The sequence below is a fragment of the Capra hircus genome, chromosome 13 (genome assembly GCF_001704415.2).
Source record: "Capra hircus breed San Clemente chromosome 13, ASM170441v1, whole genome shotgun sequence".
NCBI lineage: Eukaryota > Metazoa > Chordata > Mammalia > Artiodactyla > Bovidae > Capra > Capra hircus.
The window spans coordinates 60,796,444-60,822,727 of NC_030820.1; the positions used below are offsets into that span (position 1 = coordinate 60,796,444).

The 26,284-nt window shown below is 50.2% G+C and overlaps 1 protein-coding gene across 1 annotated transcript; it reads left to right on the forward strand.

Moving 5' to 3' along the window:
• On the forward strand, positions 1–25,583 carry XKR7 (XK related 7). Its single transcript, XM_018056896.1, has 3 exons — positions 1–584; positions 22,466–22,668; positions 24,151–25,583. The coding sequence occupies exons 1-3, from the start codon at positions 1–3 to the stop codon at positions 25,104–25,106; spliced, it is 1,743 nt and encodes a 580-aa protein (XP_017912385.1). The 3' UTR covers positions 25,107–25,583.

Sequence of the window (26,284 nt, forward strand, 5' to 3'; positions counted from 1 at the left end):
ATGGCCGCGAAGTCGGATGGAGCGGTGGCCGCGGCCGGCCCGGGGCCGGAGGAGGCGGCCGGAGGAGCCCGGGGCAGTGCAGGAGGGCGCGGGGAGGCGGCAGAGGTAGCCGAGGGGCCCGCGGTGACGGGGGCGGGGGGCCCGGGGCCGCGCTACGAGCTGCGGGACTGCTGCTGGGTGCTGTGCGCGCTGCTCGTGTTCTTCTCCGACGGCGCCACGGACCTGTGGCTGGCGGCCTCCTATTACCTGGAGGGTCAGCACACCTACTTCGGCCTCACGTTGCTGTTTGTGCTCCTGCCCTCGCTTGTCGTGCAACTGCTCAGCTTTCGCTGGTTCGTCTACGACTATACGGATCCCGCGGGGGCCCCGGGACCCGCCGTCAGCACCAAGGACAGCGGTGCCGGCGGGCCGGTCATCAGCACCAAGGACAGCGCCGTCGCCTTCCGGACCAAAGAAGGCAGTCCTGACCTGGGCTCCCGACCCGCGCCCTCCTCGGCCAGCACCTACCGCCGCCGTTGCTGCCGCCTCTGCGTCTGGCTGCTGCAGACCCTCGTCCACCTCCTGCAGCTCGGCCAGGTCTGGAGGTAGGAGAAGCTCAGGTGGAGAGAACCGAGTTGGAGGAGTGGGGGTGGTAAGGGGCTGACCGCCGCCCTAGTCCTTGTATGACCCTCCACGCCCCCTTATGTCTTGACCTCCGCCCCGCCCCACCCTATTACAATTCTGATTCCTTCTCTGCCGGCTCTTCACTGACCTCTGCCCTCTAACTCTGACCAGCTTCAGTTCCATCCTCTCTGGTCTGGCTACTAAAGATAGGGAATGGGGCAAGAAGAAAGAGAAAGAGATCATCAGGGGTGTGTGAATGAGGAGGGCCCAGGGCCAACGGAGATGAATATGAAGCTTGGAACAGGGCCCCAGGGTTCCATCCAGCCCTGTCCTACTCCAGTGTACCTGAGTGCTGAGTCTGAGCCTGGGCTTAGGAAAGATCTCAGAAGTCCTTCCCTGCTCTCAAAGATTCTCAGTTTGGAATTGCAGTCCATTCCCAATCTCCCATGAGAAACAGAATTTGAGGCAACTAAATGAATATCCTCCCCAAACTTTTTGGACTTTGGGGAAAGGGTGTGCTGGACCCAGCTGAGAATGTGTCTAGCTCTTTCTGTTTCCTAAGATTTCTTCAGTGTCTCTACCCTTACCCTCAAAAGAAACAGGGCCATGGGGATATGGGATCTTAAATCTGAGGTTAGATAGCCACTAGCTGTTCTTTCATCTCAGGACAGTAAGACAAAACTGAGGCTTTGTACAGCAGCCTAATTCTAGGCTTCTTCCTTTGCCAGGACTGAGGGTGCCTGCTGAGCTGAGCTGAATTAATTGGAGACAGGGGGAATTCTGAACCTAGGGTTTCCCTTGAGTCTGTATTTCTCTAGTAAGTTGGGCTCTACTGTGTACTGACAGAATGAACTTGCCTACTATTTGAACTTAGGCAAACCCATCCTCCCTCCAAGCCTGTTTCCTTACCTGTGAAATGAGGGAGATTCCCTCTTTTTCTCATCTCATTGACTTACCATCACACTTTGTTACCTCTTTGGGTTGGTCAGGTGAGGAAAGCTCTTTGTAAAAGCCCTGCAGACTGTAACATGTTTTAGGAATACAATAGATTATCATGATTATCACAGATGTGGGGAAAACATGGAAAAAGTCAATGCTACTGGGAGTAAAGGGTGATTATTGCTGTTGTTAAGTTTATTCTGCTACTTGTTAACATGTTCTGCTTAACTCAGTAGATTCAATTCTGGGCTGAGGGTTGGAAACAGGACTCCCAGGGTTTGTCCCAGCTGCTCACTTGCTGTGTCACCCTTATTATGTTGCCAAATCTCTCTCTGCCTTGGTTTCCCCATCTAAGCTTTGCCTAGATGTTCTGTGTATTCCATTTAGTTTGCCCTGGGGGAAGAGGTGGGTGGAACACTATCCACACAAGGTGGTGTTATTATTATTAGCTTGACACATAAAAATATTCATGTCTACATCCAGGAACTAATCTGCATTTATCATTCTGTGCCCGAGTGGACAGATGGTGAAAGATATTTTTAGATTCTGAAATGGTAACTTCCTATTCTTGGTAGCCAAAGCTTCATCCCCCTTTTCCTTCAGCCTAAAGTGGGCCAACTGCCCCTTGACTCACTGGCTACCTCAAAACCTCCTTCTCCCTATGCTCAGAATCTACTTACAAGGAATGAATACTTTTTTTCTTGAACATAAAACTGAATTTCCCTCAAACAGAGCAAAAAATGACAACGGGTTGGGGGTGGGGTCTCAGGAGAGTGGCCGCAGATGGCTGAGAGTCCATTGAACTCCATGGTTTCTTAGATAAAAGGGCTAGCAATTTCTACTCAACCCTATTTGTAAAGTGAGGGGGTTGGGATGAGGTGATTTTGCAGGGATGACAAACTAATAGCTCTTGGATTGAACCTGGGCTACAGTAGTGTTTTGTCTAGCTTGTATAGTATTTCAAAAATTTAGAGTCCTCACTCTCCCGTGGAAAAAAAAAAGCATCGAGCAGTTCCAGGCCTGGAACAATTTAGACAGGGTATTTGTGCTTCAGTTTGTCCAGTTCCATTCTCTTTGATCACATCTGGACATGAGACCCCTAATTTACAGTTCTGTAACAATTGTTTTATTAAGCACTCACTTTGCACCAGCTTATTGGTTGCCTTTTTACCTGCTTCATCTCCTGTATCCCTCCTAGGAATCCTGTAACATGGTTGTATTATCATTCCTACTTAACAGATGAGGGAATGGAGGCTCAGAAAGGGGACATCCTTGCCCAAGGTCACACAACTAGAGAGTAAAAGCGTTGGGACTCAAGACTCTCTGCCTTCAAAACCCAAGTTCAATTTATTTACCCTGCAATTCTGCCACTAAAGTGTCCCCCCAAGCTCAAAGAATTATGAGTCTGAGATCCCAAGATTCCAGGATGATAGAAACTCAGGGCTTCTGCTAGACTGAGATAAGAATGGGAAAGGAGGGGGAGGGAGTTGAACTATGTGGATAAGGATGGGGAGACAGTGCATATTGTCAGTAAAGTGCTGGATTGGGGGTAGTGTGGGGATCAGGAGACTTTATGCGGGTTTGTAACTAGCTTGCTAGGTGACCTTGGGCGAGGGCTCTTCCCACCTCTGGGCCTCAGTTTCCCAGTATGTAAAATGAGAATAATAGATTTGATGACCTTAAGAGCCTTCCCTTTTCTGGAATTTTGACTCTGGGTCTAGTTATCAGGGCTGAAGCCTCTGGGCCCCTGTCCCCAAAGCTTTGGATTCTAAAATGACTGAGGATATGGCTAAATGGAGGCAAATCCAGATGAGAAGCCACCAGGGTTGGTATTCCTAGAAACTAAGCAATGTGGGCACAATGTGTTTGCTTACCATGTGAAAGGTTCCCACAAAGAACAGCTTCACTGTTCAGTGGGACTTGGTGCAGATGTTCTCACGGGTGAAACCTGGGGTAATGAGGAAGGAGACGTGTGTGTGACCTGCAGAATCAAAGCTGGGGGATTGGTCAGTCATTTACTTCCTGAAATTTTGAATAAATTAATCCAAATAAATTACTTTGAAACCTAAAGATAATTTTCAACTCCTCATGCTTGTATGACACAATGCTCAATCAAAATTTGAATACTTTAAGGAGCTAGATAACATAGACCTGTGTCAGTACATGGGTTTCAGTCAAGGGGACAGTATGAGGCAAGCCTAGAAAAGATGAAGCTACTGCCCAGCTCCAGCTGATGGTCCCATGTGAAATCATGGACCAGGTGTTGTCTTGATTTCTCTTGAGAAATCGGAAATCAGGGTTTTTTTTGAGGGGGTGGGGAGCTGAATTCTGCCAGTATTTAACTACTAATTAAGGTTTTAAAAAATAATATCAACTACATGAAATAAATGTGGGCCCCATCCTCCTTGTAACTTCTGGCCAGCTCCTCGCAGTTGATTGAAGTCCTTTGTTTTTCTGTTCTCAAACAATGGGTATTATTATTTTAAATGCAAAATAGGGCTCTGAGGTGTGAGAGGAAAGGAAGGAATTCACAGACACAGTTTACCCTCCATGCCTCAGCAGGCCCCATGTGAGGTGCTCAAGGAATGTGATCCTTTTTTTGCCCTGAAACCTTCCCTCTGGTGGCAGTTGATTTACCCATTTATAAGACAAGAAAGTGAGACTTGGAGAAGTCAAGTAACTTGCCCAAGGTTACCCATCGAGGTAGTAGGGGAGAGGTGAGATGTCCACCTACCTTTGTCCAGTTCCCAAGCCCAAGCTCTATCCCCGGTACCATCACACTGGCTGCATTAGAAGATTCCAGAGCAATGGCCCAGCACAGAAACAGATTGATCCCTGAGAGAACACACAGATCCTCTGGTCGGACACGAAGCTGGCTGTGGGTTGGACACCAACCTGTGCATTCATCCCTTTCTGCCCAGCATTCCTCCCTACCCCACACAACCCTCTGAGCTGTTAAGCCACTCAGCACTGTTAAGCCAATTAAAGTCCTAACCCTGTCCACTCTGACCCCGTGGGCAGCAGAGCAGTAAGCCATGAATCCTGCTTTCCCTAATCTTAAACTCACTGGGCCCCAGCTTTGCCCAGATAAGCATGGTTTGTTAAGCCAATTAGTGGGAGATGATCTGGCATGGGATTCCTCTCAGGCTGTCAGGATCTGGGGACCCCAAACAGGAGGGAGAAGAAGGAAGGAGGCAAACTGGACATTGAAGGCCCTCCCTCTAACACCTCCTCTATGTTTAGGCCCCAGTATTTCTCCCTCTGCCTCCTCACAAGCTCTGCACTCAAGAAAAGTTTGGAAATGAATTAGTGACCTCCCTGGTGTGAAAACGAGGCTCTGCATTTCCCCTCTGGGAAACTCTATTCTTCACATAATGGTTAAGAGCATGAACTCTGGATTCAAATGTGCTCAATTCAAATCATGACTGTACCACATTATATATGTGATCCTGACAAGACACAATCTCTGTGCCTGAGTTTCATCCTTTATAAACGAGACCATAATTGTGTCACCTCTTGGGTTGTTTTGAGGTCTCACAAGATAATACACCAAGGGTTTAGCAAAGAACCGGCCCATCATTAAGTATTCAGAACCGCTGGCAGTGGTTCATGCCATCAGCTTGAGCTTTATTCCCTGTGGAAAGAGGTTTGTTCACTGAGTAAGTGCTCTGGGAGTGGGCAGGAAGGTAAGAGGGCCTAGAAGGCCCCTGAAGCCACAGGGACATGGCAGCTGTGCATTTAACCTGTAATCATTCATTCCACAAATACATGGAGTACCAGCTATCTACCAGGCACTGCTCTAAGTGCTGGAAATAGAGTGGTGAACAAGACAAAGTCTTGGCCTTCTTGGAGCTCAAAACTCTAGTAGGATAAACCAATAAACAAACATAATATAATATAAATTACTTAATCAGTTCAGTTCAGTTCAGTCACTCAGTCGTGTCCGACTCTTTGCGGCCCCATGAATCGCAGCATGCCAGGCCTCCCTGTCCATCACCATCTCCCGGAGTTCACTCAGACTCACGTCCATCAAGTCAGTGATGCCATCCAGCCATCTCATCCTCTGTCATCCCCTTCTCCTCCTGCCCCCAATCCCTCCCAGCATCAGAGTCTTTTCCAATGAGTCAACTCTTCACATGAGGTGGCCAAAGTACTGGAGTTTCAGCTTTAGCATCATTCCTTCCAAAGAAATCCCAGGGTTGATCTCCTTCAGAATGGACTGGTTGGATCTCCTTGCAGTCCAAGGGACTCTCAAGTCTTCTCCAACACCACAGTTCAAAAGCATCAATTCTTTGGCACTCAGCTTTCTTCACAGTCCAACTCTCACATCCATACATGACTACTGAAATAACCATAGCCTTGACTAGACTGACCTTTGTTGGCAAAGTAATGTCTCTGCTTTTGAATATGCTATCTAGGTTGGTCATAACTTTTCTTCCAAGGAGTAAGTGTCTTTTAATTTCATGGCTGCAATCACCACCTGCAGTGATCTTGGAGCCCAGAAAAATAAAGTCTGACACTGTTTCCCCATCTATTTGCCGTGAAGTGATGGGACCAGATGCCATGATCTTCATTTTCTGAATGTTGAGCTTTAAGCCAACTTTTTCACTCTCCTCTTTCACTTTCATCAAGAGGCTATTTAATTCTTCTTCACTTTCTGCCATAAAGGTGGTGTCATCTGCATATCTGAGGTTATTGATATTTCTCCCAGCAATCTTGATTCCAGCTTGTGTTTCTTCCAGTCCAGCGTTTCTCATGATGTACTCTGCATATAAGTTAAATAAGCAGCGTGACAATATAAAGCCTTGATGTACTCTTTTTCCTATTTGGAACCAGTCTGTTGTTCCATGTCCAGTTCTAACTGTTGCTTCCTGACCTGCATACAGGTTTCTCAAGAGGCAGGTCAGGTGGTCTGGTATTCCCATCTCTTTCAGAATTTTCCACAGTGTATTGTGATCCACACAGTCAAAGGCTTTGGCATAGTCAATAAAGCAGAAATAGATATTTTTCTGGAACTCTCTTGCTTTTTCAATGATCCAGAGGATGTTGGCAATTTGATCTCTGGTTCCTCTACCTTTTCTAAAACCAGCTTGAACATCTGGAAGTGCACAGTTCACGTATTGCTGAAGCCTGGCTTGGAGAATTTTGAGCATTACTTTACTAGCATGTGAGATGAGTGCAATTCTGCAGTAGTTTGAGCATTCTTTGGCATTGCCTTTCTTTGGGATTGGAATGAAAACTGAGCTTTTCCAGTCAATTACCTAATATAAACATAATATTTAATAAAAATATAACAGAGTATAAAATATAATGGGTCAAGATAGCGGTAAGCCCTAGGGAAAAAGTGAAATGGGTGAGAGTGTAGTCCTTCAAGATAAGGCGGTCAGGGCAGTCTCTGTGAGGGGTGGGCACGTGGGCAGAGGGCTGAACAGAGTGAGGGGGAGTTGTGTGGACATCTTGGGGTGGGTGTTCCAGGCATAGGAAAGGAGAAGAGCAAGAAGAAGTCTCTGGGGCAGAGGAGAGAGCTGAGGGGTGAGTGTAAGAAATGATTGTGGACAGATTGGCTGGGGTTGGACAACGCAGGGCCAAGGGGAGGTTTGGGGTTTTCACTCTGCACAAAGTGGGGAGCCCAGGAGGATTTGAGCAGAGGAAGAACAGGATCTGGACTTAGGTTTTACAACGATCACTCTGGCGGCTGGATGCAAAATGGACTGGAGGGAGGCCAAGGTAAGTCCAGAGACCCACAAAGAAGCTGCTTAATGATTCAGGTGAGAGAAGATGGGAGCTGGACCAGGGTGGTAGCAAAGCAGGGAGGGACCTGTTTCAAGCATAGCAGACAGGACAGCTCTTCTTCTTTGGTCAGTTACCCCATTGGGGCCAATTAACATTTAATGACTCATACTCTGGAATCAGCCTTATTACCTGTGTCTGCAACTTTCTGTGATTTGGGGCAAATGGTATAACTTGTCTGTGCCTTAACTTTCTCATCTGCAAACTGGACATTCTTCCTAACAATATCTATCACGTGTGATCTGGAGGAGTAGTGAACTGAAGAATGTATGTGTAGCACAGGACCTGGAACCCAGGAAATGCTCAATTCTCAGTCACCATTACTATTTGTATTATTACTTATAAAACAGGTCAGGAGTTGGATTCCACAGTGGTTTTCAAACTGTGTTTCACCTCTCACCATCATTTCAGTCTGAGCATCTCGTTTCTCTTTTCTCGATATGATGACTGCATTTCTAAGATGTTGTTCTGACAGCCCTACAGCTGAAACATGTTTTACAACCCCTTGAACTGTGACTATCCTCAAGGTCCCTCCCTGCTCTGACCTTGCAGGGTTGTTGCAGTCCAGCCTCACCACCCACCTCCTGGGAGACCCCTCTCCAGGATGCTCTCCACCCCACCGTCCTCCCCTCTCTGCCCAGCTGGCAGCAACAGGCCATTAGAGCAGCCCCTGACAGACACAGCGGCGGCAGTTGGGCCCAGTGTCCCCTGTTTGATCTATAAAGACCACACAGGAGAAGCCCTGGGGGAGGAGGGAGGGCTGCCAGGAAATGGCTTTGAACCCCGGCAGCTGGGGCGAAGGTCCCTAGGGAGAGGAAGGAAGATGGGTTGGGATTACTCTGGCCTCTCCATTCACCACTCAGCCTTTGTAAGGGCCTCGGAATTCTTCCCTTGGGAAATCCTATCAGCCTCCAGTCCCTCCTCTCCCCAACCTACCCCTCCCCATCCTGCCTCCACCTGCAGCCAGAATGATAGTTCTAAAGCTCAGAGCTGATCCTGCCATTCTGTAGCCAGAGGGCCAGCCCTGGCTCCCCTCTGTCCGTGGAGCGAGTCTTAGTAGCCTAGTGTCAAGCCCCTTACCTCCTGCCCTTTCATCTCCTCAGCGCTCTGCCCATCCCCGATGCCCACCCCCCCATAAGCCACACGCTCTTTTCCTTCGTGCCTTGAGCAGCTGCCTGCTCTCCTTCCTTCAGCAACACCTCCCTCGCCCTGCATCTTCCACCCAGTGAAACTCTGCACTCCCTTCAAGGCTAAGCTCAAATGCTACCTCTGGGAAATTCCCTGACAGTCCAGTGGTTAGGGCCCTACACTTCTACTGAAGAGGGCACAGTTTCCATCCCTATTTGGGGAATGAAGATTCTGCATTCTGCAAGTGCAATCGGAAAAAAAAAAAAAAAAAAAAGCCACCTCTTCGGAATAGCTTTCCCTGGACAAACCCAACATGTGCCACTTTCTACCCCTCAGACCCCAAATCCCACCCCCTCAATCAGACAGACTGTTTGTTCTTTCATCTAAAATGGCAATTGCTTGCTTATTTTGTCTGTTTAAAAAGGAGCTGTATGCGCTCGTTGAAACTTCAGGCAGCACATGAGAGGTCCAAAGAAGACTGTCCTTGCTCATGATCTCTGGGGGCTGAGAGGTGGGGTTAGGAGAGACTTTTCTCTTATTAACTAGGTATTTCTTATATCACTTGAAGATTTTACTCTGGTTTTTAATTAATCAAGAAACACATGTATACATTTTACCCATACGCATTTAAAAAACATATTTGTAAAAAAAAATCTGTTTGTAAAAAATCAGATGTTATTAAAAATTATAACTATAATTTTAGAGACTTAGATTAGACCATTCCTCTTCAATCCTGTCAGGTTGGGAGTGTGATAATGTAGAATAAGGACTGTTGAGCCCAAACTCTGACTCTGCCACTTATGAGCTGTGTGACCTTGAGCAAGTCACTTAACCTCTCTGGGCCTGTTTCCTTATCTGTGAAGTGGAATAATAACATGCCTCCACAAATGGCCCTTGTGAGGGCTATTGAATTAATATATGGAATTTGCTTTGCACAGTACTCAAAACATCATACGTTCTCGATTAGTGTTAGCTAGAGCTATTGGCTTATTGCTACAGATGTTGAAGTTGAGACACAGAGAGGTAACAGCCTCTCAATACATAAGTAGCAAAGCCAGTGCATGAGAAGCCACGCAGTTGGGCTCCCAAGTCCACATGTGTAACTACCAAAATATACTGCCTCCGACTAGTTAAGTGTATTCGTAGAAAACAAATAATCATTTATTGCTTTGGAAAGAGAAAAAGTCAGAAAAGTATTTTTTTAATTTTATTTTAATACAAAATACCTACTGTTAACACATTCTGGGTTCTTCCTCTTAGACTTTCCCCCCAGGCACAATTACTCATTCCTCTTAGCCCCACTATCCTGATCAGATTCTCTTGTGATCCTTGCCCACCTGATTGGTTTTCTTACCAGATTACAAGCCCCTGGGGAGTTGAAGCCTCGTTCATTCTTCTCTCTGTCCCCCATGGTGAGTGACTCCAAGCAGACCCTCTGTTACTGTTGGTGGCCTGCCAGCTTTGATGAGGTCCATAGGAGATTCTTGTGGCTTCCCTGGTGGCTCAGTGGTACAGAATCCTCCTGCAATGCAGGAGAAGTGAGTTCAATCCCTGGGTCAGGAAGATCCCCTGGAAGAGGGCATGGCATCCCACTCCAGTATTCTTACTGGGAAAATCCCATGGACAGAGGAGCCTGGCAGGAGCTATGGTCCATGGGGCCACAGAGAGTCAGACACAACTGAAACAACTGAGCCTGCACTGGAGATTCTCAGAAAATGAAGTCTGTTGAAGCAGGGTTTGCATCTGTGGCTGAAGTGGGGAGCGCTAAGGCAATGTGGGAGCACTTCCCTGTGTAGACATGATGCTGGGGTCTGCTTAGGCCTTCATCTGCAGCTGCAGCCTCCAAACTGTCAGTGAAGAAGTGCAGGCTCAGGGCAATACAAATGTATTAGTACAAGATACAGTAGGAGCAACCCTGGGGATGAGTTCCCAGGAGGATGCACGAGCGGCTGACTTAAGAGACAGAGGAAGTAAAGTTCCTTGTATGCAGTAAGTGCTCAATAAATTTTCACATGAACTGAATAGAATCTTGAAAATCAGAACTTTTCCCCCACTTAATATTCTGGGTTCTTCCTCTCTGACTAAAAGTTACTATTAGAAATATGACTTTTTTAAAAATTTATTTTCCGTTGGAATATAGCTGATTAACAATGTTGTGTTAGTTTCAGGAGTATAGCACAGTGATTCAGTTATACATATATATGTATCTATTCTTTTTCAAGTTCTTTTCCCGTTTAGGGTATTACAGAATATTGAGGAGAGATCCCTGACTTATACAGTAGGTCCTTGTTGATGATCTCGTTTAAACATAGCAGTGTGTACCTGTTAATTTCACACTCCCAATCTATCCCGCCCCTCATCTTTACCCCCTGGTAACCAAAAGTTCATTCTCTAACTCTGTGAGTCTGTTTCTAAAATCAGAATCTTGAGCAAGACATTTCACTGCCTGGGATTTAGCTACCCCATCTGTAAAGTTCAGCTGGGGCCTTGGGAATCCTGGATGAGTTTTCCCAGGACTCAGACAAGAAAACAAAGTAGCTAAGAGATTGGAGCAGTGGTACAGCCCATGGCACCATGGCTTCCTCACTAGGTGACCTTGGGCAAGTTTCCCCACCAGCTGGAGCTCTAGTTGCATTGTGAAATGGGATGGTAAAACCCACCCCTTAAGGTTCTTGTGAAGATGTTTTGAGGGAGTTCCCTGGTGGTCCAGTGGTTAAGACTCCACACTTCCAAAGCAGAGGACACAGGTTTGATGCCTGGTCAGGGAACTAAGATCCCACATGCTGTGCATCCAAATAAATAAATAAATAAAGTTGTTTTTTTTTTGTTTTTTTTTTTTAAGGAACCATCATTACCTTAAATGACCACATTCACTTATTTAAAAAAAAAGATGTCTTGAAATAATATAAATGCATGGGCCTTAACATACTATATTCTCAGAAAATATTTACCACCAATTTTTATTGGCCTAAGTAGCAGCCCATGCTACACTCTTAGTAACAAGACAGGGGTTGGGAGAAGGGCATCAAGGGACCTGAGGCTCACTACCTCTCACCACCGGACCTCTCTTTCAAGGAAGGAGACTTATCTGTGACTCAGAGGATAGGTGACAATAGGTTAAAGGGAGGCAGAAGCTGTTTGACAAGAAGGAAGATCACCTTGACAATCAAACTGCCCCTAAGAAAGCGGGTTGCCCCAAGGGAGTGAACTCCACGTCACCAGACATGGATGCAGACAAAAGTGGCTGACTTTGGCAGGGGAGCTAAGCAGGGCCTCCTGTCTTCAGTTTGGAGGATAAACCAGTCATCTCTACAGCCCCTCACAGTTCTGAGTCTGTGGATCTGACTTGAGGGCTTTGTGACACTTATTTGCCAGACCACAGGTTGCAAATCAGTGGCCCAACAGCAAGCCCAGCCTAAGACTGTGTTCATTTGGCCCACATGGTATTTTTTCCCTTCCTGTTTAATGAAGCTTTATTATGGAGATAATTTAAGTATATAAAAGCAGAGGGAACAGGATAATGATTCCTCCATGTACCACCAGCCTGTTCCAAGAATGATCAACTCCTGGCCAGCACCATCTAAAAGAACTTTCTGCAGTGATGGAAATTTCGTGTGTGTGTGTGTGTGTGTGTGTGTGTGTGGTATCATTGCATCCATAAATATTTCAGTACATCTAAAAAATAGACTTTTAAAATTTAACTAAAGTATGTAATACTGTCACCATACCTAAAAAAGAGATAATAATTTCTTTAAAATTCATATGGTAGCTTTAAAATTAGTTGCCAACATTTCCAAATTGAATTTTGTTTCATTTTTTGTGTTTTTTTTTTTTTGCATAAGTATCCTAATTCCCAGCTTTTCTTGAAAAACTGAAATTCCAGCCATACTGGCCTCACATTCTCCCTTCCCACGGCAGCAATCAACTGGAGCTGAGGGACAGCAGCCTCTTTAGTCAGAACACTGCTCTATTATTCCCCAGAGTCCTTAATAATATCAGCTCAGCCCCTCTACCATCTAGGATCCCTCAGAACAGACAAACAAAATGGTGTTTTTTTCCCTGCCTTGATCTTCAAGCACCTTCAAATGTCACCTGGAGACCAGGATCTAACTCCCTCTCCCTCACAGGCTCACATCATCCCAATGTTGCACAAGGATTTCAGGAAAAGGGGGAACAACGAGCCTTGGGTTAGAGTATGGAGTCCTGGGTTTTAGTCTCTGCTGTGCACCCATTTCACAGATGGGGAAAGTGAGGCCTCAAGAAGGAAGGAGATCTGGCTGTGCTCAAACAGTGAAGGACATGAGGCAGGAACCTGGTCCCAAACACTTTGCTGAAGAAGAGCTACCTGCTTCTCTGCAAGGCAACGAGAGAAGCACTGGTTGCGAGCTGACTTCAGTGGGTGGGTTGAGAGAGGGTCTCAGCTTTTCAGCCAGAGCCTAAAATTAGTGGCAGGGAGATGTTTGGCCTTATCCCAGCAAAAAAAAAAAAAGTGCTGTGTCTCTGTAGGGGGCTGCTAAGGAGGAAGGAGACAGCCTAGCTCCCAGCACCATACGAAACGGGAGCCAAACGTGTAAGATCGCATCCTTTACTGACATTTATGACTCATTTGGCTGCCAACTCCAGGAAGGTCCCATTTTGCATCCTTGCAGGAGCACACAGCATTGACGGGTGGACAGATGGGGCGGGAGCTGCAAGGCCATTGCCCCCAAGAGCGTACTTGGCCACAGTGCAGGTGAGGTAGCTATATAATTGGAGGCCCAATGTTTCCCAGGGAACATACAGATCACATCTAGGTCCTCTGCTTGATCCGTGTCCTGCAGTGAAATGGGGGAGTTGTCCATCCCTAACCTGAGGTGCAATTCTGATGCTTCTGGCTATTGACCCTGGGCAAATCACTTCTCTAAGTGCCTGCTAAACATCTCTGAGGTTCATCCCTTCTGTCTGGGCCATCCTCACCTCTCACCTGGTACCTGGCCTCCCACCCTCCACCTTTGCCTCCCTCCAATCTGTTCCCTACAGCCAAGGTGCTCCCTCTAAAATGCAGACGTGCTTTCTCACGTGATCTTCATCCTCTTGTTTAAAACCTCTCTTTGGCTTCAGATAAAAACTAAATGTTTCACCATGGACCCCTCATCCCTTGCTTCCTCATTTCCTTTTCGGGAGCTATAGCCATTCTGACTACTTACTTCTCCCTCCCAACTGAGGACCTCTGCCCATGTTGTTCTTCTGCCAGAAACCCCCTTTCTTCCCTTTACCTGGTTAACTCCTGTGCCTGCTTCAGATCATGGCTCAGTAGCCACCTCCTTCAGAAAGCCTTCCCTGACTGCCTCACTCTTCCCCAGCTGGGCCCTTCTCTAATAGCACTGCCTTCCTCAGCGCTGGAGCACAGAAGCTGGCTGGAGCATGTGTAGAAGCCACAGAATGTCTGTTGTTTCAGGTTCACATGACAATTTCATTAACGTCCAAGTCCCCCACTAGACAGCACCCAATGGATCAGGTCTGTCTCGCTCCTGAGAGTGCTTAGTACAGCTCCTAGCATACAGTAGGTACTGAAAAGTGCTGGGTGAATAAATGTCAGTGAACCTCCTATTTTCTGAGACTCAGTTTCTTCATCTGGAAAATGGGGATCATGCCCACAAAATGTCATAAGCTGCACTGAGGATGTTAGCAAAGTACCTACAGAAGGTCTTCGGTGAGTGGTTGTTATTTTCTGGAGGAGGGCAAACGCCCCGGAGAATACCTTGTCCTGAAGGAAATTCCCTGGCCCTCTGTTCTGAGGACAGATTCAGTCAGCACCAGGGAAAGTCAGCAAGGAATAGGTTTCAGCTCCACCAGAAACTACAAGACCTCCTCTTCTTCCTGGAGCCTCTGAGTGTCAGCTTCTTAAGACTTCTTATTGGTTGAGTGCTCCGCACTGGGCTGGGCATTTTATACAAATCACCATTTTCTTTCCTTTTCTTAAATGTTTATTTATTTATTTTATTTCTGGTTGCCCTGAGTCTTCATTGCTTTGTGCAGGCTTTCTCTAGTTGCGGCAAGCAGGGGCTACTCCTTGGTTGCGATGTGCAGGCTTCTCATTGTGGCGACTTCTCTTGTTGCAGAGCATAGGCTTTAGGCATGCAGGCTTCAGGAGCTGTGGCACATGCGCTTAATTTCGCCAAGGCATACGGAATCTTCCCAGACCAGGGCTCGAACCCATGTCCCCTGTGCCACCAGGGAAGTCTCAGCACTTTCTGATTTCATAGCTACCCAGAAAAGGTGAGCATTGAGTGGAGGGCTTCAGAGAGGGACACAACTTGCCCAAAACTACACAGACAAGAAATGACGGCATCAGGATCTGAACCCAGGGCTCCCTGACTCTCAAGATTGACTCTTTCCCTCTGCGCTTGACAGCCTTCAATTGGGGGCTTATAAAATACATTCATACTCCTTATTCACCCCTTCAAGAATTCAACAAATATATACTGAACATTAACAATGTGCCAGGCACTAGTGGCATAGCAGAGAAGAGGAGCACGGTCCCCACACTCATGGAGAGACAGACAAGAAATATGTAAGCAAGTAAATTAGATCATCTCCAGTTGTGATGTATATTATTAAGAAAATAGGGTAACTTGATCAGAAAGTGGCCAGAGGGGCAGAAGTGCTTTGGAAGGCGGGGCAGGGAGGATCTGGGAAGGCCTCTCTGAGGAGGTGACACTGAGCTGAGATGGAAAGAATGAGAATTTGCCAGGTGTTGTTAAAGCCCTTTTTAAGCAGAGGCCCTGGGGCTGGAAAGAGCTTGGGGTGTTCACGAAGAAGCAAGACCAGTGTAGCTGGTGACCGGGGAGATGGGGAGGGTAGAGGGAGATGAGGTCCTAGAGGCGGGCAGGGGCTGGATCACACTGGGCCCCAAAGATTATGGTGAGGATTTTATTCTAAGGGGAGTAGGGAGGGACATGACCTGATGGAGGATTTTACAGAACCCCTCAGGCTGCTGTGTGAAGTATATGGTGTAAGAGGGCAAGGATGGAGGGAAGGAGATCAAGGTGGACAGAGGCTACCGCTGCTTGGCGTTGGGTGGCTTGGACCAGAGAAATAACACAGAAATGGAGAGAAATGCCTGGGTTCAGGACACAGCAGAAGGGTCTTAATGTTGTCAGAACTAGATTGGTGGGGAGGCGGGCCTAATGAAAACTCCCTGGGGCAAACAAGAATCAGGTTACTGGGACCTATTTTATAGGAAGACGAAAGCCCACAGAGGGGCTGGACTTTCCCAGAAAGACCCAGCCTTGAGCCTGGGTCTCCTGACTCTCCAACCAAAATTGTTTCTTCCCCCTCAGGTTTCTCTAAACCCACCTAATTCCAGACAAAGCTTTTAGGTCCAGCCCCGTCCGACATGGGTCCTCCCGGACAGCACTCTGCACACCCTCCAGGCAACCAAAGCATCTTCCCTGGAGTAGGGGCCCATGGAGAGCCAAGTCTGAGCCCTAGGTCTGGCGCGAACTTGCTGTGTGATTTTATACAAGTTGCCATCCCTTTCTGGGTCTCAGCTTTTTCATAAGGATAGTAATAGGGATACTATCAAATAAGGATAGTAATAGCGTCCACTCCAAAGATTTGCTGTGAGGAATGGATACTGTATAAAAAGCACAGCCTGTCATACAGTTGGTGCTCAATAAGTGTGAGCTATTATTGTTATTAATGCCTGCACACTATCCCCACACAGACTGCCAGAGCGGCAGTGGGCTCAGTTGGTCCAATGCTCCCGTTCCTTCCCATCAGCCTTGCCTGGTCGCCCTCTGGAGCCTGCAAGCCGGACCCACACTGAAGACCAGAGAGCCGGCTGTGCTGCAGGGCTGTTCCTGGATGGAGCAGGCGCGGGGGAGCCGCTGGAAGCTGCTGTGTTTTTTGGCCCAGAGCTGTGAGGGGGCGTGGAGAGGGACGAGAACACACACTCGGAAACGCCGAGATCGACAGATGGAGGCGCCGAGGATGTGAGAGACGCAGACAGACAGAGAGAGCCCTGGAATCGGGAGAGGGGGAGCAGGCAGGGGAGGGCGGCCGGAAAACTGGCAGTCACGGGAGCCACGAGCTGAGCAACAGACCAGCAGATGGACCAAGCCATGGAGAGACCGAAAGACAGACGGACCAACAGGCAGTAGCCCCGAAACAGCCAGAAGGACAGACAAAGAGCAGACCTGGTATCCAGGGGACAGACAATCTATCCTGACATCCAAGGGACAGAGAGACAGACAGGCTGACTGAGGACCCCAGGGCCAAGCTGGCTAGTAGATGGACATGGCATCTGAAAGACTACGTGACCTACAGTCCAAGGACAGGTGACCCTGGCTGACAGACAAGTAAGATGGATTGACAGTAATGCAAGAACAGACACATAAACAGGTTGACCCTGCATTCACAGGACAGACACAACAGGCTGATCTGAGCCAGAGATGGAGACAATGACCCACAAAGAAGTGGGACTGAGGACCACAGAGAGACGGGTCCAGGCTGACCATCTGCACGGAGACTGAGGCCAATGCCAGCAACCCTGACTAGTGCCAGAGACTCGGGGTAACCCAGGAGCGCAGGAGACAGACAGGGTGACCCTGACACCGGGCCCAGAAGCTTCCGGGCTACTCGGGGATGTGGGATCCCTCATCCTCCTCCCTTCTGCCTCTTAGAGAGGAGCCCTCAGTGCTGCGGGATGCTGGGCCTGGGGAGAAGGGAATGAGCTCTGTCCATCTCCTGCCCAGCTGCCTGCTTGTGGTGGGGGACAGCCTTTTGGATCCTTGAGTGGAGGGACGTCACACTTCCACTGCTGATTTCTCTTTTCTCCAGGCTTGCTTGTTTTGCTCCCAACCCCAGTCTTAACTATAAACACTTACTGTTCCAATTTCCTCCCAGACAGTCTTCTTCTCTGAGCCCAAGACTGGGAGTCAGCAAATTAGATCTAAAATAAGACTTCTGAGCACCTGTTTCCTCACCGGTAAAATGGGGGTGGTAGAAACTGTCTGTTAGGTTCCGCGCACACCAGCCTCAGGCAGTTTAAGGCTGTGGGGAAGAGGGGATGTCAGAATTAGCAAGGAACATCAGGGAAGGCTTCCCGGAAGAGGAAAGACAGATATTCCAGCTCTATGCAGACTCAGGAAAAGAGGCCCCAGGGCTGCCAAGGTCAGGAGGGAGATGCTTGCAAACACTCATGCACATGTATTCATTCAACAAATATTTATTGAGTGCCTACTACACATACTGATGCTGAGGATACAGTGGGGACCAAGACGGATGAGGTCCCAACTCTCAGTGAACCACAGTAAATTAATAAATAAGATTGTTTCATAAGGTATGTTAAGAAGAAAACGACAGAGTGACATGAGAGATGAGAGGGATTCAGCAAGAGTGGAGGGGCTGACATGGGATGGGTGGCCTGGGGCGCCTCTCTGAGAAGGTGACCTGGGAGCTGAGGAAGAGACCTGGGAGTCACAGGAGGATCTGGGGAAAGGGGGCTCCAGGCAGAGCAGGCAGCAAGTGCAAAGGTCGGAAGTCAGGAACAAATTGGGCTGGGTTCCAGGAACCTCTAGGGCATGAATGAAACAGTGGTTTGAGATGGGGTAAGAGAAACAGGCAGGACCAGATGGTTTCGGGCCTGCAAGCCAAGGGGAGATGCTTGGATTTTACTCCAAGTGGGAGGGAGGCCCTTGGAAGGGTTTGAGATGGGGAATTACATGATCTGACATGATTAGTTTTTAAAATATTCCATTGGTTGCCATGTGGATAATGGATTACGGCAACAGGGTTGGGGCAGGAGGCAGGGGTGGGGGGCAGGAGTGAATATAGGTCTGAGAAAGCAGAGGATAATGATGGCCTGGACCAGGTGGTGGCAGCGAATGGACAGACTGAGGATATGTTTTGAAGGAGAGCAGAGGCACTGCCCCAAGGCTGGATTCCTTTCCCCGAGACAGGATGTCCTGCGTGGATGGCATCAGTCCCATTTGTGGTGAACTTCTTCCACATAGAATGGAGTTGGGTGGGCTTCCTGGAGGAGGTTTTAAGGGAGGCTGCTAGTATGTCAACCACATTTCAATGAAAAGAGAGGCTGCTTGGTGATCAGGAGGATCCAGAGGCCTCCACCTAGCATATGCTCCCCCTCTCTATGTGCACATTCCCCTACAGTTTACAAATGTTCACAACAAGGGGTGAAATGAGGCTTAGAGAGATAGAATATCCAAGGCCACACAGCACTCAGGGCAAGAGCAAACCCCCAAACCCAGCATATCCACCTTGCCTCCTGATCCTTGCCCCAGTGGCTATGATGTAGACAGGAGGGCAAGTGCTGGCCCCTTTCTAGAGAAGGTAAAAGTGAGGCCCAGGGAAATTAGGTTACATGTCCTGGGCTGGGCTGTTTTAAGACCTTTATGGTCCCTACATCAATCTATCAAGCATATTAAAATGCAGCCATATCAAACATCAAGTGTAAATTATATATAATCAGATGAAAGCCAAATTGCAGTTGACTGGCTGATATGATGTTCTGTTTTGCAGACATTTAATTAAACATTTATTAATTTTGATTCTACAGTTTTTCCCTGTGTTTTAGAGCCAATTTCTCCCCCTGGCTTCAGACGTTTTCCCAGGCCCATGAAAACCTTGCAGGCCTTTGGCAATGTGTTCGGTGCAGACTGGAAGGGACAGCCACGGTTTTTGGTCCTGTTGCCAAAAGGGGCAGAATGAGGCTAAACGGAGACCCTTTTATCCCCAGGCTGTAGCATGATCTTTCCATGCTCCCCGCTGACCCAATGTTCTTGGATCTCAGAAGCCTTTCTCTTCCCCTCCTGCTCCCTTGCTCCAGCCCACAGCGGCCCTGGGCTGGGTGAGCCCTTTGTCTGCGGTTCGCTGGGGCATAGGTGTTGGGAGCTGGCACGGGAGGGGGCAGGAGTGGGCGGGGAATTGGGCAGGCAGCCTGTCAGTTGGTGACGGATGCTGGCCGGGCCGGGGCCTCCCTCATGCTGACCTAGGCCAGGAAACAGATGGTCTTCCAGCCTGAGGGAAACTTCCAGGGTGTTGCCCTCCCCCAACTCCCCAGGCCCCTTCACATTGGACCAGCTGGTCTCTCCTTCCTGTCCAAAGCCAGAACCACAGGACTGGGAGAGGGAACAGGGAGCAGGGAGACAGAGGCTGGGACACCTGGTGTGCACTGGGGGGCCTCAGAAGCTCTGGGGGTCATCTTGGCCTCTCTCTTAGTTGCCCCCACTTCTGGCATCTCCAGCTCTGTGCTCAGCCCCTTCGTCTGTGCCCTGCCTTAACTCAGCCCTGTCATCTCATGCCTGGACCAAACCCCAGCCTCACCTGGCCTTCCTCCAAGCCAACCTTCCAGAGTGAGCTTTCTAAGCCACCGAGCTGATCATATCACCCTTGATTCTGGGACTAAATTCAGATTTAGAATGAAATATGAGCTCTTCATTCCAAAAATTCGATGCCCTTCATAATTCTAGTCTTCCAAAGGCCCAGGAAAACCCTTACTTCCAGGCCTGGCAAAACACTGGCCATTCCCCTAAAAAGCCATGTTCTCTTGTGCCTCTATACCTTCACTTCAGTTGGTTCTTCCACATGGAATGCCCTTCTGTGCTTCCTGTATGCCTTCCCATGCTTGCTTTAAAACAGATCAAATGTTTCTTCCTCCAAGACATCTTTCCTGACCCCCTTCCCCAGCTAAAGTTATCCATCTCCTGAGTTCCACAGCATCTTAGAGCCTCTATTTCAACTCTTAGCTTATCTCTCTCTCTCATGTGACTATGAGATACTTAAGGGCACAGGGCCTAGCACACAGCAAGAGGTCAAGATACCCTTGTTATGTAAGTGAATATTCTAGTTGCAGAGATCCTTGCGGGGGGCGGGTGGTGGTAGGCAGGGGTCCAAAGAATAGTAATCAGAGGGAGGCAAATTTCTGCTCAATCAGAAGAAACTCAGTTTGGCTCTTGAGCTGCTCAGAACTGAGGGCTCTGCCTCAGCAGGTAGAGTATACCTGTTCTGAGAAGTATGTGAGCAAAGGGGTAAATGCATAGGCTGGGAACTGCCAGAGGGACTCCAGTGCTGGACGGGAGAGTTAGACTGCGGGGCCTTTGCAGTTCTTGAGTCAGATTCTGAGGGAACAGCCTCTTCCCTCTCCTCACTGCCATCCCATAGCGTGTCACACTGCAGGCACGTCTACCCCACCCATTGGTCCTGGGAAGACCAAGGGATCGGAAGGAGAGCCGTATATGGGTGTTTCTGGCCATGTCTTGGGGGGACACTTTGGGTCCCAGAACATTAGCTCTGAAAGGATCTTCAGCGTCATCAACGCCATCCCTCTTGTCGGCAGATGGCAATGCTGAGCCTCAGAGAGGGCCACACCATTGCTCAGACCAGGATACTCATTTGGGGAAACTCTGGGTTTTAGCTGAGCACAAATTCCAGGGAGCACTGTGCTTCCTCCCTTGGGCTGGTGACACATAGTTGACTACAGAATATCCTGGAAATGCCAGCACTTCACACGTGGGAATAGACCCCCAGATCCCTGGCTCCCTGATTCTAGATTCAGGTGATATGGCCATCGAATCTGGTGGGACTTTCTCCCCTGATCTGGGGGAATATGACTCCTAGGGGAGCCATCTCTGATTTCAGCAGAGGGCACACCTGTCCTGTGCTTCAGAATTTGGGAGTTGAGTTTGCCAGGAGTGAAGCTGCTGGGCAAGGAACCAGGGCCGGGATCTGGTGGACAGGTCCTTTGCCACCCTAATGGGCACTGCACTTTATAGTTGCAAAGTCTCTCATCCATTTAATCGTCACAGCCACTTTAGGTGGGATCAGCTAGGATTCAGAGAAGGTCTTCTTCAAACTCACCCAGCAAATTAGAAACAAAGTCAGGAATTGAAGTCAAGTCTTCAGGCTCCCTTCCATACCTTCTACAGGGTCACCAGAGTTCCATTCATTTAAACAAATTTGCAATCCTACAGCCAACATGGATTGGCACCTACCATGTGCAAAGAACTGAGGGTGTAGCAGTTAGCAAGCCAACCGGTCATCCTTATGGAGTTCAGTCTGGGGCAGATGGATGCATAACCAGGCAGTTATAACTCCCCATGACAAGTGCAGTGCTTGGAGGGATGCTAGAGAAAGCCCCTCACCTCAGAGCAGGGTGGTCAGCAGAGGCTGCCTGAAAGAAGTCATGTCTAATAGCTTAGCCTTGGATGAAAAGCAAGACTTGTCTAGGTTTAGGGCTAGGGTGGGGATTGAAGGGCAAGGCAAGGTGTTCCATGAAGATGAGCGTGAGCATCGTGAGCATCTGTGATGAGTGCAAAGCAGGTGGAGCTGTCAAGTTTGTTGTGAGCAGTTGGCACCAGAGGAAGCAGCCAAGTTTCCAATGCCAGGGGATCTCTGAGCAGCTTCCCTATGGGGAGAACTGGGTACTCAGAGGTGAGGTTGGGGGAAAGGCCAGGAAGCTGGCAACAGAACTGAAGGCTGGTACCCGAACGGTGCCTGAACCTGTATGTGGGCAACTCTTTAGGGCTTACAGTGAGAGGCAGTGTTGTCTAATGGCTGGATTTGAATCCTGGTTCCACTACTTCCTAGTTGTGTGACCTTGGACAAGGGACATAACTCTCAGGACCTCGTTTCCTCATCTATAAAATGGGGACAATAATAGAGCTAGTGTAAACTCAGGGTACAGTGTCAGGAATCCTGCAAAGAAAGCAGGACCTAACTCATCACAGCAATATTGTGATGCTGATAATGCTGTATGAAAGGCTTGCTGTGTGCCGGTGCTTCAAGATAGTGAACCCACTGGGAACAGCTCTGTTTGGTGATCCTTTTGCTATGTCCGTTTCACAGCCTAGGAAGCAAGCTGAGAACAGTAAGTGACTTGCCCAGGGCTACACTACGCCCCGGCCCTTTGCACTTGCTGACGAGGGCGAGGGGCTGGTTGGGAGAGGGCGAGGGGGCCGAGCGTGCGCGAGCCCAAGGTCCTAAGCACCTCGTCCTCCCGCAGGTACCTGCGCACTATGTACCTGGGGCTGCAGAGCCGCTGGCGCGGGGAGCGGCTGCGGCGCCACTTCTACTGGCGGATGCTGTTCGAGAGCGCCGACGTGAGCATGCTGCGCCTGCTGGAGACCTTCCTGCGCAGCGCGCCGCAGCTCGTGCTGCAGCTCAGCCTGGTGGTGCACGAAGGCGGAGCGCCCAAACTGCTGCCCGGTGAGCCCCGCCCCGCGCCTGTGCGCCCCCAAAGCCCCGCCCCCGAACGCCCCCAAAGCCCCGCCCCCGGGGGCTCACCTGTCTCCAGGATTCAGAGGACGGCGGCGTCACTGGTCCTCTCCCGGGCTTAAGGCCCCTTGGGGAGGCCCTGTCCACTCCCGCACCCTTGGCCCACTCACTGTCCGGGTTTTAGAGGCCCTGCCCCTTCTCCTCTCCCCATCTTCCAGGCCTCTAGAGACCCCCCACGTCCCCGCCAATGGCCCACTTACTCTCAATGTTAGGCGACACCTACGCCCCCCCACTTCACCTCCTTGCCTCCTCTCAGGCCCCCTCTCGCCCTCCCTTCCCCATTGCCAGGGCAGACGAGACTCCACTTCTGCCAAATCCAGAGAGGCCCTTGACCCCATCACCACACTGCAGGCTCTCAGGGAAGTTCCCTGTCCATTTCTTTCCCTAGACTGTCCCCATCCCAGCCTGCATCTCCTGGGGACCGCTCTGCTTCAGACCCTCTCAGTCACCACCCGTTTCCAGAGAGCCCTTCCATCCCATCCCTGGCTGCTCTTCAGCCCCCTTGGAGACTCCTCCCAGGTTTTGTCCTGGTCCCCAGGTAGTCACCCCACACAGCCACCTTGCTGTGCTGTGCTCACTCAGTCGTGTCTGACCCTGTGAGACTTCATGGACTGTAGCCCGTCAGGCTCCTCTGTCCATGGAATTTTCAGGCGAGAATACCGGAATGGGCTACCATTTCCTTCTCCAGGAGATCTTCCCAACCCAGGGATTGAGCTGGCATCTCCCAAGTCTCCTGAGTTGGCAGGCGGATTCATTACCACTGCGTCACCTGTGTCAGAGGAAAAAACCACATTCCCTGTCTCCCTGGGGCTCCCACCCAGACTTTGTCTGACACACCCTCAGTGTTTCAAAAGACTCTATCACCATCTCTCAGGGTCCCGGGCCATCCCTTGCCCAGGGTCCCGGGCCCCCATGGAAACCTCCCACTTGGCATTTTCTTCCCATGCCCTCAGCTGTGCTCAGCTTGGATATTCCTTTCCACGCCCCAGCCTCATCCTGGTGGCCTATAGCTTCTAACAGTCCCCTCTGGCTCTCCATTCCCTAATCATGACCCTGCCTCTTCACCTCCTTTTCACTCCCAGAGTCCTGGACCCTATTTTCCCACCCCCCACCAAGACCCCTGCACCCTAACAGCTCCCTACTAGAGACCCGCACCTGGCCCTTATAGAGATCAAAATCACCCACCTCCCCTCTCCCTTGGTGTCCCCACCCCTGTGGAAGCTCCTACCCCCACCACTCTCAGCCCTACATCCATGTTCTGGAAGACCACCTACCCAGACCCTCCCCACACCCCTCTTGATTTAGAGCCCCTGCCCCCGACACCTCCTCAGAACCCTGCTCCTGACCCAGACCCCTCCCCCTTTCCCCAGACCCATCCCTAACCCAGCCCCCCCCCCCACCCTCTCTCTACAGCCCTCTCCATCTCCGCCTCGCTCGTGTCCCTGGCCTGGACACTGGCCTCCTACCAGAAGGTGCTGCGAGACTCACGGGACGACAAGCGGCCGCTGTCCTACAAGGGCGCCGTGGCCCAGGTGCTCTGGCACCTGTTCGCCATCGCGGCCCGCAGTCTGGCCTTCGCGCTTTTCGCCAGTGTCTACAAGCTCTACTTTGGCATTTTCATCGTGGCCCACTGGTGCGTCATGACCTTCTGGGTCATCCAGGGTGAGACGGACTTCTGCATGTCCAAGTGGGAAGAGATCATCTACAACATGGTGGTGGGCATCATCTACATCTTCTGCTGGTTCAACGTCAAGGAGGGCCGCAGCCGCCACCGCGTGACCCTCTACTACTGCATAGTTCTGCTGGAGAACGCCGCGCTCACCGGCTTCTGGTACTCCAGCCGCAACTTCTCCACCGACTTCCACTCGCTCATTCTGGTCTGTGTGGTGGCTTCCAGCTTCGCACTGGGTGTATTCTTCATGTGTGTCTACTATTGCCTCCTGCACCCCAACGGGCCCATGCTGAGCCCCCAGGCCCCCGGCTGCATCTTCCCTAAGGCCCCAGGGCCCTGTGGCCCACCAGCCGACGCTGTCACAAGTCCTCCAAGGTCCCTGCCCAGGACTACAGGCCCTGAGCGGGATGGGGCCTCTGTGGGAGGCGAGCGTGCGGGGACCCCCACGCCACCTGTCTTCCAGGTGCGGCCTGGCTTGCCTCCCACACCTGTGCCCCGCACCTTGCGGACAGAGGGGCCTGTCATTCGGATTGACCTGCCCCGGAAGAAGTACCCCGCCTGGGATGCTCATTTCATTGACCGCCGGCTCCGGAAGACCATCCTGGCCCTGGAGTACTCCTCACCCACAACACCCCGCCTGCAGTACCGGAGCGTCGGGGCCTCCCGGGAGCTGCTGGAGTATGAGAGCACGGTGTAGGCCAGAGTTTCCCATGAAAAGGGATGAGCTTTGGCTGATCCCACATCGACCACAGTGTTGAGCCCAGAATTGAGGGCCGCCAGCTGAGGGCGAGGGGATCTGTTGGTCCAAGGGTAGAGTGGCCCCCATCACTGGGTTCTTTCTTGGGAGGGGACAGCCTTGTGGAGCCCCAGCCCTCAGTCCTGTTTTCAACCCTGCGGCCCATTTCCTAAACTCTTTGGAACCAGGGCCCAGGGAACCAACTGGTGCTACGCTCCTCGTGAGCTGCCCCACTTTCATGGAGGCCTCTGTATCACGGCCGGTGCCAGGGGCCCCACACCCTGTCCCTGCCTGGAGTTGCCCAGCTGGCAGCCCTGGCAGGTCTGGCAGAGGAGGGAGTTCACGACCTAGGCCCTGCACTCTTCAGGGGGTGTGGGGGTGGGCTGCCTCTGAGAAGGATGGAAGAGGCCACTGAAAATGTGGGGTGAGGTGGGAGCGTCTGGTGAACGAGGTTGGTATAGCCCTTGGGGGTCAGCCTGGAGCCTGGGAAAAAGGGGAATTAAAGGAGGGAGTTGGGGTGGGGTGGGAAGTTGGGGTGGGCTGGGCTGACAGTGCTGGAGGTGGATAGGAGGAAGAACCCTGAGACATCTGAGGGGTCCAGACTGGCAGAAGCATGAAGGGGTGGCGGATGTGGGGGAGAGGAACTTGACCTGGAGTGTAGAGAATGTTCCTCAGGAGACCCCCTTTGTTGTGGGCGCTGTTACAGATGAGGCTCCAGATACCTCAGGTGAAATGTTTCAAGGCGCCATTCTTTATTCTAGGTGAACCTCTGGAACATTTCGTCTAGATAAAGGTTTTGAACACAACAGATAAACTTCCTGGGAAGATACTCTGTTCAGGTTCAATTGTAGATGAGGTGCTGGCACGTTCAACAGAGGAACTTCTAGAGAGACATTCTTAGTTCTGGACTAAGTTCTAGGACATGTAGCTGATAAAATATCCTAGGGAGTCACTCTGACCTGTATTCTGTTATAAAGGGTGGAGACACTGGTACCCGTCCCCCGCTCAGCAGCAGGGACTCTAGGGGAGTGGGGGCTCCAGACCCCTGTGTGAGTGGAATATTCTAGGAATGGGTACCCCAGTTCTAGACTTCTAAGGTTTATATAAGTTCTATGCCCCTATGAACCTTGGTCCATAGC

Excerpts from the sequence above, each read along its gene's own strand:
- XKR7 (XM_018056896.1), top strand. The coding sequence starts at position 1 with ATGGCCGCGAAGTCGGATGGAGCGGTGGCCGCGGCCGGCCCGGGGCCG. Across the intron at positions 585-22,465 it reads CAGCTCGGCCAGGTCTGGAG|GTACCTGCGCACTATGTACC; the intron begins GTAGGAGAAGCT and ends GTCCTCCCGCAG. Across the intron at positions 22,669-24,150 it reads AGCGCCCAAACTGCTGCCCG|CCCTCTCCATCTCCGCCTCG; the intron begins GTGAGCCCCGCC and ends CTCTCTCTACAG.